Source organism: Chanos chanos, chromosome 1, assembly GCF_902362185.1.
Source record: "Chanos chanos chromosome 1, fChaCha1.1, whole genome shotgun sequence".
Taxonomy (NCBI): domain Eukaryota; kingdom Metazoa; phylum Chordata; class Actinopteri; order Gonorynchiformes; family Chanidae; genus Chanos; species Chanos chanos.
The window spans coordinates 26,735,564-26,756,721 of record NC_044495.1 but is presented as its reverse complement, the minus strand read 5'-3'; the positions used below and the strand labels follow the sequence as shown (position 1 = coordinate 26,756,721).

At 43.3% G+C, this 21,158-nt stretch overlaps 1 protein-coding gene across 2 annotated transcripts in view; it reads left to right on the top strand.

Moving 5' to 3' along the window:
- The window catches only part of nav3 (neuron navigator 3), a 114,799-nt gene that overhangs the window by 56,189 nt on the left and 37,452 nt on the right, over nt 1–21,158 (top strand). For both annotated transcript variants that reach the window (XM_030770715.1, XM_030770707.1), the window contains exons 7-12: nt 467–609; nt 4,096–5,149; nt 8,248–8,363; nt 14,180–14,288; nt 18,723–19,112; nt 20,429–20,548. In XM_030770715.1, coding sequence (XP_030626575.1) covers nt 467–609; nt 4,096–5,149; nt 8,248–8,363; nt 14,180–14,288; nt 18,723–19,112; nt 20,429–20,548 — 1,932 coding nt within the window. The remainder of the gene's footprint in view (nt 1–466; nt 610–4,095; nt 5,150–8,247; nt 8,364–14,179; nt 14,289–18,722; nt 19,113–20,428; nt 20,549–21,158) is intronic.

The following is a 21,158-nucleotide window of genomic DNA, read 5'->3' as shown; positions in this document are numbered from 1 at the left end:
CCTGTCACTATGGTGTGTGTGTGTGTGTGTGTGTGTGTATGTTGTCAGCATCAGCAATGTTCTAATTTCCAATGGGATAATGATATTGGTCCATGATCCTCTGAGACATGTGACATTGTGACATTGTGACATGTGACATTGCTCCAGCTGGACCATTTGAAGTGAACATCAGCATTAGTCAATTTCCCTCAGCTGCTGTTGCGAGAAAGAAAGAGAGTGAATATGTGTGTGTGCGTGTGTGTGTGTGTGTGTCTGAAAGAGAGAGAGAGAGAGAGAGAAAGAGAGAGCATGTGTTTCTGAGTGGCCGTATACGTGTTTTGTAGAATCACTAAAACACACACATTTAAGCACATGACCTGATGAACAATTGATCTAGTCAGTCAGAACTGTCAGAATGCGTTTCAAGACTTGGCTTCTGTGTATCACTCATGATCTCATTTCATGATGTTTTTGTGCTGTGTTTCAGGTTGCCAGGCCCATCAAGAGCATCCGCTGCAGGCAGCGGGGCTGGTAAGACACAGGGTTCCTCCAATCTTAACAGAAGAAGTCAGAGTTTCAACAGCATTGACAAGAGCAAACCACTGCAGTATGCAAGTGGTAACGACAGAGGTGAGAAAAGGCACACTTTACCAGAGCAGAGTTTCAAAAGACACGTCAGTGACATTAGCCTTTGAAATATCATTTTATCTTCACATTGATTTACACAATTTGCACATCACATGTACCATGCATTTTCAAAATGATGATCTCTTTTTGCCATTGAGGAATGCAGAACGAGAAATCAGTCAGAACATCATTGTACTAAAATCCAAGTAAATGTGGAATTATTTTTCAATTATGAAGCCAAATAGATCATTTTAAGTCCTCCCCTTGCACAAAATCTCACATCTCTACACATATATAAAAAACAGCTTTTATTACAAACAATTCAGCTTTTGAAAATGGGTTGACTTACATCTGAAATCATGTTTCACTTTAGTACACTTTAATGCAAACCACAGCAGATGAGTGACATTTAGAAAAGAAGTTTCATTATGAAGTATCCACTAGGTGGCGCCATTATTAAAGGTAATGGATTTTGAATGTGAGGAAGTTACATAAGTATTTTATTTATAATCAATATTTGTTATGTCTCAGACATCTTTGCAACAGTAAATCTTTTTAGTGACAATATTTGAATGAAATCTGCATCCAAAAGAAAATTAGACAGCTTTTTGCTGCTCAGAAATTTTTAAACAGTCTGCCCTTGTCTCCCCAGTGTCTCTCCAGCATGTGACTATAGATGACATATTGAGAAAACAATATTTTTCTTTGCCATCATGAAACTAAATCCATTCAAATGCAAATCTGTCTTCATCTCCTTGTCAGTGCTAGTCCACCACACTTGGAAGAGTACATAAAATTCACTGGGCCATTAAGGGGCATGTTCAGCTAGACTCCGTAAATCTCTGTAAGAGCTGGACTTCATGTCTTCTGTGGCTTTAAAAGGGGTATGGAGGTTCAAAAGGTCGCCGGTCCGCTCCCTCAGAGTTAGCTTACAGACAAGAACAACACTGGATGGAGCCCCAGAGCCTACACACAGATCACTGTTTGTTTTGGCTGTTATGACTCGATAGATTTACACTGGTCCTTCACTGGCCCCTCTCTGCCATTAGCACAGATGCTTGTTTTCACAGTGATGCGCACGGGGAGACCCAGACCGCACGCATAAAGCCATGCGTTGTGTGCCGGGGCAGACGGCCTTTGATGAATCTGCTGGGTCCTGAGAGAACATTTCCTAGCCCTCTCTGTGTCACCTCTTCCTCCTTAGAACTATTACTCAGCCTGCCTGATTTACGGCTCTGTCTGTAATGCCTTCCCGCATGGGAAAAGCAAACTCCTAACTTCTTCTCTCTGGCTCTTACGCCCATTTCTGTCCTTAAAAACAGAGATGGTGGGTGTGGGCCGAACCTTAAACAGGGCATGTGTCAATAGGGCATGGCCTCTGAGTGGCAGCAGGCTTCTTTCTCTGAGTTTGGTGTGAAGTCAGGGAGCGAATATGTATTTAGGACATAATATACCCTTCTATAACATATCTCATATTGACATATTGTAAGGTTAGATTAGATCTAATCTGTCCTTTTCAAGATGTCGATTGAAATTGACCTATTTAACCACAACAATGGCTAAAACAGATAAAACCAACAACATACTGGTGACTTACTGAGTGACTTTTAACTGATAATTGCTTGAGAAAAAGTATTCAGGAAACAATAATTGCAAAAACATGGCCAAAAGCTAATTTTTTGGCTCTTGCTGTCCTCATCATTGGTGCACATATGGGTGTGTATGTGTGTTTTTTCACACTGCCTATGTAAGCAGAGGTGTGAGTTGTCCTCTGCACAGCCTAAAGTGACATTTCACTTGAGTTGGATGAAGGAAGCGACATTAGAAAAAGCAGGGTTGCTATGGTGATTGTGAGCCATCAGCAGTTTAGGGTAAGATGGTTTTCTGTATCCTGCTGTTATCTCCAAAGATGTGGGTTAATATACTGGCTGCATGCACAGAATCCAAATCATCCAGACCCTCATTCACAGTCCTATCATACTGCCCATCACAAAGTTTTCACAAAGGAGAGAAATCGAATATGATGTTCCCTTATTCGCCTTTGTCACTGCCTTGCTAGTTGACTGTTTGAGGAGGTCTACTGAGGGAAATAAGAAGAGCTATGTAGATAAGAGGTTTAAATCATGCCTCAGCTGAGGAACATAGGTCAGGGGTTTGAAACACAGTGCTGAACGCTGCATGCTTATTCCTTCATCAGCAACTGTGCACTGAATATTTTTTAGGGGGATCTTAAACACATAAACACCCAGACGAACTTGTTAAAGCCTGCCATCATAATCTTGTGCTGTGTATGGCTTATTATCACCTCTTGTAGCTGAGGCTAAAACAGCGTCTCATCAGCCACTTTTTGGCTGAAAAGAAAGAGGCTTCTCTAAACTAAGTGGTCAGACCAGAATTTTCAGGGGTATAAAGTTGAATGGAACAGGCTTATGAATTCATAGCTCTGAAATGATTTGTGCCAGGGAGCACAAGTTCTCCATAACCAAGTCACAAGTTATATTTAGACGTTGGAGCAATCCAGCCTCACAGGTGGTCAGGGATAATTGGTCAAGTTTTTAGCCATGCTAGTATATCATTTTAAAACCTCTCATGACCTCTGAATCTTGAGCTGTATAAAGTTCACTATTACCGCATAACTAAATCTAAAACTGTCCCTCATTGTCTTATATGCCTGCTCTGGATACCTAATTTAAGGTAAATACAGGCAACTTTGTCCACTGCCTGTTGAAACTTGTATGTGGTGCCTTCATGCCCAGAATTAGTCCATTTCAGTACTGATATTGGTAGTCTTAAGGACAGATTCTAGTGTTTCACAGAGTCAAGACATGTTGTTTTCAAATCATTACATGAAATGCCTTATGCAGGGACAGTGCCTCATGAAACTTTTGTTACAGGAACAGTGTCAGTGCCTCGAAGGGTTTTACTAAGATAGACAAAAGCCTGTTAAATGGCTAAAACAAATGTTTGTTGATGATGTCATAGATGTGAGTCAGTATTTATAGAGAGCGCTGCTTTGTGCTCTGTTTTTGAGTCATGGCATCCAGAGAACAACAGCCGCAGCAGCAGCAGCACTGACAGCATCAACAACTTGAATTTTCACCAAACAAATCGGCCAGACAATTTAACGCTTGAGTACACCATTAACTTTGCCTGGGATCTCATTGTGCACTGGGACTGCTCAGTAAAGATTTGGAGGGAATTTCTTTGCTCACTCTGATATTCCAGCCAAACAGGCCCCCTCCGCAGAGTTTCTTTTTCTACTCCTCTTTTTGAACCAGACTTAAAGAATGGTTTAGCGTAATTATTTTAGCTTTGGCACTGTTGTTATCATGATTGTCAGTGATAGCTACTTGAGCACTGCAATGCTAATTCCGTTCCTTGTGTTAGCATTGTCTAGTAATTTTGTTTGTTTGTTTGTTTGTTTAATGTGAGACACAGAGAATCATCACTATTACTGATATCTCACCTGTCTTACTCTCTCTGGCACAGAGTCTGTGAAGGGCATCCCTCTGCCTGGCAGTATGAATGGAAGTGGTGTTGTGCCCAGCAGCACCAGCGGGCAGCAGCTGGCCTCTGCCATCCCCTCACCTACCGCCGGCAAGTCCTGGCGCAGCAAATCCATGAGCATGAAGCACAGTGCCACTTCCTCCATGCTGGCCACAAAACCTCCCAGCCCCACGGCTTCACCCACTCCTCCCTCTGCCTCTGATCGCTTGCGTCCCCCCATGACTGAAGCCCCCAAGTCAGCCATCGCTTCCAGCAACCAGCGCTCGATGCTGGAAAAGTTTCGCCTTATCAACCCACGGTCGGCCTCGCGTGCCTCACCCTCCATGGCTGAGATGGCCCTTCAAGAAGAGGATGATCTGTCCGAGTATGGAGATGAACCCATCGCCAACCCAACGCCTCCAACTGGAACCCCCAAACAGCAGGCCAAATCTCCAGGAACATCCCTCCTGCCGGGCAAAGGCTCAGGCAACAGCAAGACTCCAAGCAATAAGTCCATGTCCCAGCCCAAAGACAAGGAGGAAAGGAACAAGGGCAAAGTTAAGGCTAGCACACCTCCCAAGGAAGAGCCCACAGCTGTTGAGTCTGCCAAGAAGAGCTCGAAGATCGCCAGTCTCATCCCCAAAGGGAGTAAGACATCAGCGGCTTCAGTCAAAAAAGAGAGCACCCTCCCTGCCTCCAGTGGTATCCCCAAACCTGGACTGAAAGCCCCTGCTGCCACATCAAAGTCCCCTGGAACCCAGGCCTGCCTGACAAGTGGAGCTTTGCGGGATGGTGAAAAGGCCAAACTGGCAAAAGGGAGCCAGGCAGGCCAGGGGGGCCAGGGAACCCAGTCACACTACATGCAACGTTCAGCAGGGGGACTGGAAGGTCGCAGAACCAGCATGGTGTCCTCTACCAGTACTTCTGCCCTTTCAGGCTCTGCTTCACAGGGGCTGGTTGGTGGGGCTGCACTAAGGGGCAACGGAGCAGTGCAACTTCCCCAGCAGCAGCAGCACAACCACCCCAACACAGCCACTGTTCCTCCCTTCATGTACAGGTGAGCAAGCACCCTCTCACACCTTCACTTTGTATTTATAATGTATTCTGATATGGATTTAGGTTGACAAAAGAAATATATGTATTGCTTTTGGAAAATAATTTGGGCCAAGAGCTGGTGCTGCTGGTTAACTCAAACAGATAGAGGCCTCAGTAAGTTGTGTGTATAGACTATATTCTTACTAGATTTTCTGGGGAGATGCCTTGCTTATGGATTCCATTAATAGCTCTGAAATGTGGTTTTTAATGTGGAGTACAAGGTCTTTGTCTCTGTAATTAAACACTACAGGGAATCAACTGAAGGAATCCAAACTCATGGGCAATCATGAATACTTAATCAAGCATTTAACCGTTTAGTTGACACAGCTAAAGTCAATTCAAATAAATGCCAGCCCTTCACATTACTTTTGTGTAACATATAGTTTTCTCAGCAGCAGAGCACTGCTGTGATGATGGTGAGCTATTAATGAATTGCTGTTTATTTTTCATGTTTATTTCCCACTCAGTACATCACAGGCATTTCACAGAAATGATTTACATCCAGTTTTTGAACACTGGGGCTGTTTGGTGCTTCTTTTAGAATAACTTTTTCTTATGTTGTGGAAAACATCAGAGGATGTCTCATTAAAAATGACAGCAGGAGCCTGGAGCTCCATTGACTAGTTTCTCTTCATTAAAGTGCCTAAAACAGGTGCCCTGCAGAGACCAGGAGAACAGAACCCCCATTTCCCCTCACATTTCTCTAGCCTATTCTCAATGCCCCTGTCAGGGAGGCTTGTTAAATAACCTCATAGACATGAGGACACCCGCTGAGCTGCAGAAGTCCCTGAGTGTAACTTGCAAGTCATACACCATCTTGTGCGAGGACAGTGATGAACAGAGAGGTGTGAATCAGGAACCGCACCTTTGTTGTATTAATAGATCCAGACCAGAAAGGTTTGGCAGGTTGCCAGAGGATGAATATGTTGTTTCTGAGAACGACTCGCCTCTCCTCCATATTGTGACTAATAATTCTGAGACTGGTGATGCTGAAGACGGTCATCGCAGTTCTTGGACTTGGATACTGGAACTGTCAGCTAGACTGATAGACTGACAAGCAGAAAATGAGTTTGAGTGAAAGGCAGAGGGAGGGGAATAACAACATAGGCAGATAATCAGAGAGAGAAGAGACAAAGAGAGACAGAGAGAGAGAGAGAGAGAGAGAGAGAGAGAGAGAGAGAGAGAGAGAGAGAGAGAAAACAACTCATGCAGACATTCAGAGAGACAAAGACTGAGCAAGAAAGACAGGGTGAATAAGACAGTCAGACTGACATTGAGAAGGTGAGAGAGGGAGAAAGGAAGAAAGAAAGAGAATGAGAGAGAGAGAGACAGACAGACAGACAGACAGAGAGAGACAGAGAAAGAAATTGTTCTCTCACACTGTGAAGCCATACTCACAGAGAGTATGCGTATTCATTAAGAGCTCTAATCCATTTGCTGAGTGAAGAGCTGTGATTCAGTGGCCTAGAGCAGCTGAGATGTGTACACTAAAGAGATGTGTGCCTTTAAGAGCTTAATCTCTATACCTCGCTGTTTAGCCCATCAACAACCAACTTCCCCTTATTATTCATAGCCAGATCCATGCCATGAACGCATATTCCTAAAATCTGTACTTGGTATTCATAAAGGTGTCATGAATGAATAATAATCCACAGATTTATGGATATCAAAACACTGCTTTTATCCCCTTCCCATTTTGCGCTGTCAACAGTTTTCATCTGCATCGTTTTTTTTTTGTGCGAAATTTTGCGGAGCAGTTAACCATGCGCTGTGACAAGTTAGGAGATGGAATCTGAATGTAGCAGAAGGTTGCATGATGTACAGGTCATAACATTCATCTCCTGTTTGCATTTCACCTCCTAACTGAACTCTGACAGTCATCCACCCCTTTTTTACACATTCAAGATATCTGTAGCATCTCTCCTGACCCACCTCACTATGGATGGTTGTTTGTTCTCTTGAGGGCCTGGGCCTTCTCTGAACTCTTAATGCTGGAGGATGCATCTGCACCCTACTCATTGGGACTGTTTATTTCCCTCTGTGATGCAATTTGCTATTGTTTCAGCCCCAACTAAGCCGCATCTCTGCTGGGTCTTAGTGTGTCAGTCAAATCCTGATTACAGAAAGGTAGATGTGTCTGGGGCTCATGAAAAACCAGCCTGCGTATTGGTTTAGTAAAAGTGTTCACTTTCAGGATTCTTGACCTGCTATTTATCTTGAAATTTCATTTGTTTGTTAAGGTTTTTTGCGTTCCCTTTTAAATATGGACATTAATGCATGATTGGTAAAATCTTTGGCTGATGTTTGTGGGGTCGTATGTGTGTGTGTGTGTGTGTGTGTGTCTGAGAGACAGAGAGAGAGAGAGAGAGAGAGAGTTTGAATGTGTGTATGTGCGTGTGTTTGTTTATATGTTTGTATGCTGTAGTGCATAGAAAGACTCTATCTTAGCCAGTGCAGCCGTCTGCTTTGTTGTAGATGCGGCAGTTATCTTCGTGGAGTCAGGAAGTTTCTCTGGTCTTTTACCTTTGTTCTGATGATGAGAGCACAAACAGAGAGCTGAGGTTTCTATGAACACTCCTCAGCCTGCCTTCTGCTGATACTGAGGAGGATGTGGAGGAGGAGGAGGGTGGGCAGAGGCCAGGAATGGCTGGCAGAGAAACTGCACATAAGCACACACATACCTTGGAGCATAATCATATAGACGGACTGTCAATGAAGTAACTGTACTTGGAGACAAAGCATATATCGATTTTTGGTAACACTAAGCATTCTTTTATCTAACAGTGAAGTTGTATGGCTTGCCCATAGCATCAAAGGTCCTGTTCTAAACCATGTTACATAAACTTACTTCTTTGAGGGTTAGTGCCCAGCAGACAGTCTACACAGGAGCCTCCACAAAATACACACAAACACACACAAACACACACACACACACACACACACACACACTTACACACATACACATGCACGCGCATACATGTGCACACACACACACACACACACACCATTTATGTCTATCTGTTCATCTAATAACCACTGGTATCTCTAATTCCCTATCAGGACATACTCAGAGAATGACTGCACTACGGTGGCCCCAGCCGACCCCTGTCTGAGCCCCACCAAGGGTGATCTGGTCTACGGCAAGACTGCCAAGCAGTGCCTGGAGGAGATCTCAGGTAGGTGACATTACCTGACCGGAGGGTGGTGGGGAGTGATTTCCCAGCTCCCTAGCTTCATATCTTCATCAAAGTGAGGAAAAGGTCAGTAGTGACAGGTGGATAAAGGCAGACATTTATCTGTGGGTGTTTGTATGGAGGTGTACACCACTTTTCAAACACAAGACAAAACTTGCAATCATGTGGTCAGTAGCTGTGGGAAGATGTGACAGTGGATGAAGAGTGGCTGCTGTGTTAGGGTTGAGTCTGGACAGGGCTTATTTACCAATAAACACTGTTTTACTCACTGGATGATTTTATTTTCTTCAGATATTTTCTTTGTACATTCTTCTGAGTAATCATGTTGTGAGGCACACTGTTAAGGTTTCTGTTTCTTTCTTCATAGTGAGTGTGAAAAGAGACAAATTAGGAAGCTCTAATGGTTTATGCATCATCTACATCAGGCAGCTCAAACCAGTGTCCAGACAAAAAGGGAGGGGAATGTATTGTTTGTAACTTTTCTGTGCATCATGCTGGTCTGTGGCTCCCACACAGAAATTTATGGAATGACATGTTAAAGCAGTATACAGCTTTTATCCTATGTGCGGTGTGGTCAGTGCTTTGTGACCACGAGTCTTGCCTTGATCTTTTTCACAAGATAGAAGTTATTATCTTATTTGCCTTTTTATAAGGCGTAATTCAGAGTGTCATTATCAGTTGATTTGGAAGTGTCCTGATTAGGAGAGTACTTCTCCACACTGCTGTTGTTCTTGTTTGGAATGTGCTTTGCTGGTCAGTCTTGTGGTCCGGTGAACCCTCAAACGGCTACTTATAGACACCAAACTCACGACACACCTCCTGTTGCACCAAACTCTGGGTTCCACCCAGCTTTAAAAGAACATTCCTCTGATTAGTCAAAAGCAATATGTCTCCACTGCTCACTCAAATTCATCTGTAGTCCTGTTGTACAGTGACTGATATCCAAACCTATTGTGTGTGAGGGTGACTAGGCTGACATATCTGTCAGTAATCCACAATTCATTCCGCATGTGCTATCTGAAGCATTTCTGTTCATGGTTCTTATATACACGCCTAAGTAGCTCTTTCAGAAAGCTCCTCTACTACAAAACACAAAACCAAGGGATGTGAGAGGTTAAGAGAAGTTAATCATTTTGTCACTCTCCCTGTTATGTATGGTGTGTATGATATATGCAAAAGAGAGAGAGAGATGGGAACACATCCATTTATACCTGCATTGTATGGGCAGTCACCAATTTGGTAGCCAATGGCAACAGTAGAAGCAGCCATTTCTGCAGCATTGGAGAGGGAGGCGTGTGTGTGTGAGAGAGAGAGAGAGGGAGAGAGGGAGAGAGAGAGAGAGAGAGAGAGACAGAGAGAGAGAGAGAGAGACAGAGAGAGAGAGAGAATGCATGAGGAAGAGGGAGAGAAAGAGAGAGATGAGAACAAAAAACAGAGACATTGAAGGGAGCGAGGCAGAGAGAGAGAGAGAGTGGGGAGAGAGAGAGAGAGAGAGAGAGAGAGGGGAGAGAGATAGCATAGCACAGTGTGAGAGAGAGGGGAGAGAGGGTGGAATTCCTGGCTGCATGCTAAAAGGAGCAGGCGGACCTAAAGCTTCTGGCTTGCACACTTGCCTCAGCTCTCGGCACTTTCTCTCTGCTAAGGGGCGAGGGAAGCATGCATTCACTCCAGCAAGAGTGTTATTAACAGAACAGAGGCATTGAAAAGACTACTCAGCTTCTGAGGAGACAGAATGTGAGAGAAAAGAACGGAGAGGAGGATGAGCGAGAAAGAGAAAAAAGTATTATAATACCACCGATCAAATTATAATACCTAAGCCTGCATCTGCTCTGTTCAATGTCGAAGAAATGAAGTGAGGAAGAGATTAAAAAGGGAGTGTGGTGACTATCTGTACCTGAATGCCTGTTACTGGTTGCAGTCAGTGTGACTGTGATGAAGATGAAGGATGGCTCTAGCAACTCTGTGTGGTGAGGAGCAGTTTTGTGGGTGGGCAGAAGCAGTGTGATATTTTGTCACGTGTGGCGACTGAAGATTAATTGTCAGCGGGTGAGCCAGGGGCCACCTGAAGACTACAGGCTGAGGCGGTAGTGGGCATTGCGCGCCTTGCCTCTTGTTCAGCTGTACAGTCATACTGAACTATTGCATCAACACACACACACACTCACCCACCATGCGAGGAGGAGACAGAAACAACGCAAGGTGAGCAACAGAAGAGACACTGGAAAGAAAGAACCATGAAGCGTGGAGCAGACGTCTCGATGTTTCAGGGTGGCAGCCCACCTCGCCGACCCCCTCAGCCACTCCCTAACAACCTGAACCTCCAGAAACAACGTTCTCTAGGTAACCTGACCCTGCTAAGTGACGGTGAGCAGAAAGTCTATGCATTCAATATGGATGAGCCACCACCTTCATCTTCATCTTCTTCCCCATTGCACCAGGCTGGGGGCAGTCCCCGTAAGGAGCCCCCGGCAAGAGGTGCAAGGGCACGCTCTCTTTCGCTTTCCCTCACCAAGATGCTCTCAAAGTCAGAACACTCCCTCATCCCCGTGCCCTGGGGGCGAAAAGCCAACCGGCCATCGACATCTCAGGGCCATCAGAAGGCAGAAGAACCCTGTGGTCTATCGCAGAAGACCCCCACCGAAACGATGGATGAGGAGGGCAGTAGCGGGAGGTCTGATGATGAACTGGGTATGGAGGCACGAACAGGTGGGGGCTGGGCAGAGGAGCTGGAGTGTGCCCGTGAAGGCCAAGCTCAGCTGGATAAGGAGGTCATCCTCACCATGTTGGGTCATCTGGAGCAGGCACTGAAGACTCACCCACTGCGTAAGTGCTGTGGTAAAACCATACCATACCCACACGCATTCTCTCTGGACATGGAGCCCACGCCCTCTGTCTCTACTGTGTCAGACACTTGCTATTCTGTTGTATCCCAGCAGGAATGCTACAGTGATAATAATGTTGGTAAAAGGAGCAGTAACAGTGGTCATACCAGAAAATGACCGGTGCAGAGAGTTGCAGTGTTGTTGGAATTTAATTCATTTCAGTGTTTTAAATGCTAGTGGCCATATTTAAATCATTTACAACCTGTTGGAACAGCAAACATAAAGCCAAGCCAGGTTGAGGAGGAGTCTACAGTATTAGAGGTTTAGATCTTTATTCTTCCTAGTCATTACCACAGTCAAATAGATTACTGCACGATGTGTCTAGCTGTATTAATTTGCCTATTGGCTAGAGTGGCACTCAGATACAGTCTACTGCTTTGATCGATACCTTCATTTCCTACTCTGTCTGCATGATCCATGCATGTGGTTGCCTGGGCTCAGAGCTTTTTAGTCCTCTGCTGTTGCTCAAGGTGAATATTTATCTACAGTAATATGGATTTGTTGGTGATGCTGTGAAGCTGTCTTTGTTGGTACAAGTAGTGTTCTCTCTCTATTTCTTACAATGTAATCTGATCGCCTGCAAAAAGAGAATGCTGATTTAAGCTTTAAGTTATCTATAGCCTTGACGCACACTGTTTGCCAGGGACGCTATTTTTTAGTGTTGTACAAATAGTCAAGATATGCTTCCGTACTGTGTCAGCCAGCTTTTTAGTGAGACAGATGACAACACAAAGTATCGTTTGCTATATGCATTATTAAACAGCAAGCTATGCGACAGGATAGCAGTAGTCACTGATAATAGTTAAGAAGTGTGAACCAAACAGAGACCTGTAGCATTATTTTTAGCATTGTGTATAGCCAGATGTCTGCAGGCTGATTGATCCTGCAGTGAGATCTGGCTCCTCACCTCTCTCTCCACTGATTGGATTCCGAAACAGTGCTTAAAGGGATGTGTGTGCGCTCATCCTCCAAACAACTAGTGCCATCAGTTCTGGCTGAGCATTTCATTTTATTCACTGTGCCCAAGTCACACACACCTCTGCATAGCTGTGATTTTAGCTGCAGCTCTTGCAAGGACTGCCAGGTCAAGCAGACACAGTGAAACATTTTGAACGGTATTACACACACACATAAATAAATTGAAAGAAATCTATTATCAAGTTCATAAAATAGTGTTTGAGGTCTACCAGACGTGATTTCTGCCTTGAAGTGTATTAATCCATCAAAATAATATCCAGTGTTGTAGCATTTTAGATGAAAGACATGGCCTGTGTACTGAAATAGCTGGGGGCAGGAGTGCAGTAACTCAGAACTCAGCAAATATCTGCTTTAAACAGTACAGTTGAAGGTTCTGGTCAATTATTAGCCAATACATCACAGCTTCTACCCACTACCAAGTGACAGGACATGTATGCATGTATGTTTGTGTGTGGGTGTGTCTGGGCACATGTGTGCATGCATGCATGTGTCTGTACCTTGAGACAAATCCTTTCAGTGTTGAATTATAACTGAATTATAATTGGGCTCTGGGTATAAGTGGAGAATGTGAAGATGTACCAGTTTGTAGGTATATCTTTAGCCTGCCTCACAAAATTATTAATTCGCTCAGCCCCAAAATTCTTAAACCATAGTATAACATAAATACCTTTAGCCCACTTTTTCTACAAAGTCTGTACAGGTCTTTGTCCGTTTAGGTCACACAGTTGAAGCTACCATATCTCACTTGACCAGGACACTTCTGCTGTTCTTCCTACCCTGGACCACAGAGAGTTAATATTAATTAATATTAATATGTTATTTAGCCATGCTAAATAGTCACATGTGATTGTTCCTCTGGATTTGCCTCAGACTATCTCAGTAGAAATCATCTGTCCACATTTTACCAGTTAATTTCAGAGCAGAGATTTTACAACTGACATGTGATAAACTCTCATTGATGAATGTCATACGCAGGTTAACAAACAGTGAAAACGCATCGTGCTTTCCAAAAAGCATGCATTCAATTATCAGTGACTCATTTGTCCTTGTCTGGTATTTGAATGTGTTACAGATAAGCAAGAGGGTATTCAGTGTCATTCCAGTATTATTTCCCGATTACACGCTTGTAGTGCTTCCGTCACACGACACCCAAAATATGCCTGATTGCCTCAGCAACATGATGGGAATGCATGTGTTTTCATACTGCACAACGGTGACTGGCCCGTTGTGTCCCGTGACAGAGGTGGTGATGCTCTCAAATTGATCTTTAATTGAAGCAGACAGGCGGCTCTGTGGAAATGTTTCGGTCCCCTGTAGCTGTGCTATATGACCCACTCTTGCTGATTAGCTTCTCCCTGAGCTGGAGCTACACTCAAGGCTGAATGTGTTGATGAAACAGTTCGTAACTGTCAAAGAGCATCTAAACCTCAGCTACACTGTCACATAAAATATACCAAATGTTTTGCTCTACATATATACGCTGAGAGCTTAAAGTGGAGCCTGAATGATCTGGGAAACAGAACTATCTGACTTTAGTGAACTGGATATCACAGAAGCACAGCCATATCCAGTTCACTGAAGTGTTTGCTGTACAGGCAAATCGTGTCTTAGCCACTCCTTGAGCTCATCTTAACTGAAGGGATATAGATTAGTATGAGTCTTGCAAAAAATGATGACCACAAAAAAACCTGTCCTTTTCTCCCATTAGCAGCAGAATATGTTGTTGCTACAGGATGTCTGCTGACATGTTTGAGCTGACAGCCACTGTTCTCCAAACAGTCAACACAGCATGTTTATACGGCGCATACGTCCAAGCCTGTCTGCCTTGCCGTTTGAGATCAGAATGTGGGGGCACTCTGATATTGATGAATAGTGGCGCTTGTTTGGTCATGCAGATGTCCACATGTCTTGAAATTTTTTCTCTTTCTTGTCTATCAGGGGAGGATCCAGAAACGAGGCGGATGCGCACGGTGAAAAATATTGCTGATTTGAGGCAGAACCTTGAAGAGACTATGTCCAGTTTACGAGGCACTCAGATCAGCCACAGGTTAGTGCTAAGTGTGCACATATCCATGGTGAGTGATGAGGAATCTCTGCTTTAGCAAGTGTGTTATAAAGTTAATGACATATTATGATTTAATTAAAATGAAAAGTAGCCACAGTTGCAGATTTTGATATTTAGCTGTCTTTTTATATAAAATGGGAAAAAAAGAAAAGGAGATCTGCCATTCAACTGTACAGATACATCGTCAAGCTCCTGCTGCCTCTGTATTGTAGTGTCGTTTTTTAGTTTTATCTGCGTTCTAAGAAGGAAGTCAGAATGGCTTCCACAAATCCATGAACAAAAATACAGTACAAAGTCACTGATTTCAAGTAAGGTTTTGCATCCTACTAGTATAATATGAAAATCTTGGTGTCACACTGAGTCATGACATGGATCTTGGCATAACACCACAGCACATTTTACAAAGTGTCTGTATATTATTTTCATTTTCCAAAAAAACTTGGCTAGATTCAATTACAGAATGTGCAGAGGTGTAAATAAGCGTGTTAAACAAAGAATCAAACAGGTGTCAAAATAGACATTGTGGTGGCTACCACCCAGGCTTTGTAGCTAATTCAGCAATGCATTAGACAACCGCTGGAAAGAAGGAAAGGATTGAATGAGAGTACGAGTGAATTATAGGGAGAATGCAAGTGGGACTGATGAAGAATTTGTTGGTACATGGGTGTCATCTATGGCTGTCATTTGCAACTGGTGTGGATTCAGAAGATCTGACCCTAAACAAAGGCATGTCTTTTGCAACTGACATAAAATGTGGGTTCAATGTGTAATTGAAGTTACAGACTCAGTTATTTTCTCTGCCTGATACCTGTGCAATGATACTATTCTTAGGCAGTTTTCTCCCATTTCTCAGTCTCTCTTCATGCTACTGATTTAGAGAAATATGTATTTGATAAATCCTGCTTTGCTATCAGTGTGGTCCAGGAAAGAGATGTATAATATTATCCAGAGTGTAGGAAGTATCGTGGTATGAATAGGAGGCCATATAACCCACCCTAAGGATGAACTTCACCAGCTCCACTCTCAGACTGAACATAATTTCACAGGAAAATGGTTCAGAGGCAGAGCTTCTGACATGACAGATTGCTTTGTACATTTCTCCCCATCCTTTCCTCTCAGGTACTGTCTCCCTAGGAAATCAATGGATTGCCTTTTGTTTTTTCCTGCACACTGATTCCCCTCGGGTGGGTGACGGCCATTGCATTTAGTGACATGAGAGATATGATGATGCTTAGCTTGAATATAATACGTCATCAGACTCTTGCAGTGCTGTATTAGACCACTTCTGCATTAGGATGGTTGGAGGAAGGCAAATCACTTGGACACAAAGCCAACTGTGTCCATACAGAGCAAAGAACCAACATTAAAGTGAAATTTAGATATTTAGAATGGCAGCCAAAAATTTGAAATTGTATGGATTCTTTCTTGATCTGTGCTGTTGCTTGGGTAATATTGAAAAATAAAGCTAGAACTTAGGAACAGGTCTGTTCTCTCTGGCATATCGATAGGCAAAATTTGTGCTTTATGTCAGAGTTAAGTTGACCTCTTTGACCTCCATAACCTTGACTTTGTAATTTCACTGTCGTGAAATTGAGTGTCATCTGTTTTTATATGCCCCTCACGGATTTTTTTTTCTTTCTATGAGAGCACTCTGACACCTTGGATAAGCTGTATTGATCGAAGTCTGTATTTTAGTTGATTTTTGAGAGGATCTCACAAAGGTCAAAAGTCATATTTATTGACATAAAAGAATAAAATCTGTCACTCTGTGCTCCTCAAGGTCATCAAGGGCACAAATATTGGTAAACAAAGAAATTTCTCACAATTCCACCCATGGTGTCTGAGCAACCTCACATAAAGGGGCTCTGTAGGATTTTATTCCATTTTAAACCTCTCAGCTTTCCCAGGTTCATTTGGTTATTTTATGCTATCCATATAGACTACATGGATTATTCATAAATTTCAGTGGTGACGTGATCCTATATGTGTTTGTGTATGTCGGAATCACATGCCAGGCATCTATAGAAGGTTTATTACCTGGTCGTCATCCTCAGGGAGTCCAATTGATTATTCTAATCTAATTTTCCAAACTCGCACCTATGCATCTCCACTGACCAGTTAAAGCTGTGCTATTACCTCTGGCATGTTTGTTCCTCACCACAAGTCTATGCAATGGACAGCACACATATCACTCTTTTGAAAGGGCTGTATAGTCCATCAGCTCTTTCTCACCACTAGTGAATGTACATGCATATACATTTATATGATTGCTGCAAAAAACAACTGTTGAGAAATTGTTGTATTTCTCCTCTCTTTATTTTTGGTCCTGCTCCACCTTGATTATTGATTTCTTGCTGCGTGAAGAAAGAACACGCATTCCATGTACTCTGTGCCACAGATGAACACTGCTGCAGTCCTCCCCCTTCCCAGGGGCCTAGAGTTGCCAGAAGGCAGGGCTGTGGAGCAGACGTGAAGCCTGGGATACAAGAGAGCTGTCAGCTGCCATGTGGAGTGACATCAAAGAGGCAGATAAACACTGTTAACTTCTCCTACCATCTCATCCAAATCGATCAAGCACATAGACCAGATCAGTGGAACTCACCAAAATGTTTGGCTTTTTCAAATCCACTCTGACTTTGTATTGTTGTCACATGCATAAAAACCTCATACAAAGTACCCTGATTATCCAAAAGAAGGGTTTTGTTCAGGCATTCAATACTCTTAGGCTACAGTACAGTTACACAACACTAGAGGGAGCAGCAAGCCTTTTCCACGTTGGCTTCATCTCTTTATGTAGCAGTGGCCTTCAGAAAACAATTAGCTCTGAGCCTGCACGCAAACTCAGTTGCTCACAATGGACCAGGCAGACGCCTTCACAGCAAGGCATTCATGCACGCCAACGCTCAAAACCAGTCAAGGCCTGAGCACCAGTGTGCTGCATTTTCTCGCCTCTGCAGCGCTGCCAAAAACTCCTGACAAGCAGACTAAAGGTGTTCTAGGGAAAAATACAAGTTCAGCGCTGTGCCACCAGCCTCTGAAACAAACCAATAGAAAAACAGACCTGTACCCCCAGGCAGAGAGCCCAAGAGGAAAAGATTGACCAGTCATCTGTGTGTGTGATGCAGGAGCAGAACACCTGTTCTCCATCACAGCTGAATCACGACTCTCCGGTGTTGTATTAGGAAGGTCTGCTAATGCACCTTGTCGTAAAACCGTGGCCGTGGAGATTCAGATGCCTTCACATTTTGGTTTATGTGATAGACATGTGTTATACTTCATTTACGTTACTTCATTTTAAGATGTGCTGTGAGGCGTTCTGTGAGAGTGGAACTGTTGTATCTTTGGATGTGTGAGGAGATATTGATGAAGTGGATGTGACTGTGGTACCACACAATAGCCACAGTGATGTCATATCTACGTCTGGATAATTGCCACTAATCCCTATGTGGCCCCCAGCGGTCAGCTCACACCTCTCATAGTCTTGCCTTTGTGAGTGTGATCAACTGCCTCCACACATGACATCACATCTTGGAATTCACAAGTCTGATTAGAATCTCGTGGTTGTTTGGTTTTGACCTTCAGTCATACTGAAGTGAATGGGAATGGCAGCTTTTTCTTTTTCTTTTTTTGTGATATTGTGGCATGCACAGAGATGCTCTTAGTCACAGATATGTAAAGGCTCTCGTGACAGCAAAGTTGTGATGTAACTAATCTCCACCCGAGATAAGCGTTATAGTTGTTTGTTTGCATCTTTAAGTGAATCTGTGTGTGACAGACCTTTGACTTGGTCTCATGCTATCCTGTTAAGCCGACAAAGTCTGGCTGTGTTTCATGGGGAATTGAAACAAAGACACATATACCCTGACTGAGCCAATCACACACACATGGGTTTGCTGATAAGTCTATAGGTACAGGGAATTGAACATGACATTTAGCAATAGCCTCTATTCCAGGGGGAATAGCAATCAGATGAGCCAGCTTTCTCCTTGAGCTGTTGTCTTTCATAGCACACTGTACACTGAACTCATATATATTTTCTGATCTCAGATCAGGTCTGTTATGGGTATGCAGTAGAACTTGGCTGATGATGTATATAGAGACATTAGCTTGGAGTAAATGTTTTCAGAAATATCAAGTTAATGTACTGTATTTTTTAGATTTGTTGTACCTTAAGCACTTTTCAGCATTCCACAACATGAATTCTGTGAAATACACTTAACAAGGCCAGCCAATAGAAAAAGAATGTTATATAATTCTGATGCAAACTCAGGTCTGGTACAGTACCTTGGGACACTGTGGATACCAATTAAAGTATCAGCAGTTTTGAAAGTGCAGTATTGATCCTACTGCTCAAAACTCACCTCTGTCCTAAACTTGTCTCCTCTAATTCCCCTTGTTTGTTTTGTTTCTCTTCAGCACCCTGGAGACCACCTTTGACACCACAGTAACTACAGAGGTAAATGGCCGAGGTATCCCAGCCCTCTCCAGTCGCTCCTCTCCCATGGCCTGGCGTCTCGGCCAGTCACCCAGCCCCCGCCTGCAAGCTGGTGATGCCCCATCCTTGCCAGGTGGCTATGCCCCACCCCGAACTGGAGCTGGGACAAGCGGTCGCTATGGTCATTCAGATCCCTCTCGGTTTGTGTATACAGCGCCCCTCAGGAGGGCAGCAACAGCAGGAACCAGAGGGCCAGACCCAGGGGAGAAAGTTGGGGGCACTGAGGCAGGTCCAGAAGTAGATATCACCGGATACATGAGTGATGGTGACATCTTGGCCAAAAATGTCCGTGCTGAAGACATCACTAGTGGGTAAGATGTATACACAAATGCACTCTGCAGTATACCTGATAAACATCTAGATAAAAACATTATTTATTGATGACAACCCCCCCCCCCCCATAATTTAATGATTTGGGGATGAGATGACAAAAACCCATGAACAAGTAAAAAAAATCACACTTTCCTTAAAAAAAAGGCCTGTGGCACCATCACTAATTTCAGATTAGCTTTCTAATATCAAAACAAAGAAATAACAAAGCCATCCCATCTCTTAAAACTGAACAGAAATAAGAAAGACACGTATCCAAAGTATTAAAAAATTAGTTAGAGAACAGTAATCAGTGGAACTCATCATCAGTTAGCATTGCCAAGTCCTTCTGCCAAAATGAGTTTACTGGGCAGGGGTACGCAGCAGTATAATTACACGGCATTGCTGTTTTGAATCAAACTTCCTCTGGGGCAGTGGCTGTCAACATAGCTCGGACATCTTTATTAGTGAGAAATAAAGTAATACCTGCATGCATGTATTTTCACATTGACTTAACAAAGGAATCCACTTTTTTCACCACACATTTAAAAGTGTTTTGACTTCCCCACGGGATAAATGATGAAGCTTTATCAGTGCAGACAGTTTTCGATATTGTTGTGCTAGTAAAGGTATTCTCTTGGAGACCTTCACATAGAATCATCGGTTATTCTGTCTATAAATCCCTAAGGCACTGGAAAACAGACCTTTAAGCACAGTATACTGTTTTGATTGATCAGTGGCATTCAAATGAAATTGCTTTGCAGTAGCAGAGCTAAACTGGCAACTCATGCAAGGAGATTTAACAATGGACTCTTATACACAGGTCCTAATAAGAAAGAATAGTGCAAGGTAACACATACATATATCTGATGTGCTGCCACTCATGACCTTCCAATCTGAAAACTACGAATAAAAGTAGAAGAGAAAAACAACTGAAAAAGTCCAGTCTATAAATCCCATTACCTTGGCTGTTGCAAGAAATGATTTATTGACTGGCTACTGAAACATCAGTATTGACAATGATGGAAGCTGTTTAAGGAACAGAACTTGCTGTATGTAATGTATTACCTTGGGATAAAAAAGTGATTAACAGAATAGCGACCAAAATTAGCTGAAAGCCATTGCACTTTGTGTCTTTCCATCCATATCTGATTTGTCCCTCCCTGTCTTTCATGCAAGTACACACACTCACATACATACACGAACACACACACACACACACACACACGCCCATGCATACATGCGTGCACACACATGCACACCCATACACACACACACACATGCACCATTGTTCTAACAACTACATGTCACTCTACAGTTATCTAACAGATGGAGGCCTTCACCTGTACTCTCGGAGTGTGGGTCGTGCCCCTGAATTGACCTCATCCCGTGACATCATTCAGAGAGGGGTTAAAGAGGTGCAGGGTGATGTTGACAGGTAAGAACTGTTTCTTCCCATCAACTTATTTTTGTTTTACTGCTCCTTTGCTGAAAGTTTTCCACTCATCTCATGGGACTGTATTTGGCATTTGCATGTCATCCATTCGCTATTCTGTGTACTTTACTCTATACTGTTCCATAATACTGTCTTTAAGGGCTAGCGATTGAAACATGTGGAAACTATCCTGAACAAAGGGGCTGTGATCAGTGATGAAGAAGAAGTGCTTTATTTGTCACACACACACTGAGCAGTGAGCAGTGAAATGCAGCCTCTGCTTTTAACCCACCTTAACACCAGTGAGCACACACACACTAGAGCAGTGAGCACACACACACACTACGAGCTAGGAGCAGTGGGCAGCCGCTGGCGCCTGCGGACCAACTCCAGGTCTTTTTGCCTTGGTCAAGGCACTGGCACTGAAGAGAGATTAGTTAGGTTTCTGATGTGTTGAGGAGAAAAAGTCATCACAGAAAGTGAGAGAGTGTGTGTTTCTGTCAAGATCTAGATGAATTCGTGTCTCTTTCTGGAATGGCTCGATGTTTGGGAAATGTGATGAAATTAAATGGATTGGTGTGCTGAACACACTCATAGCTTTTCAGTAAGGGAA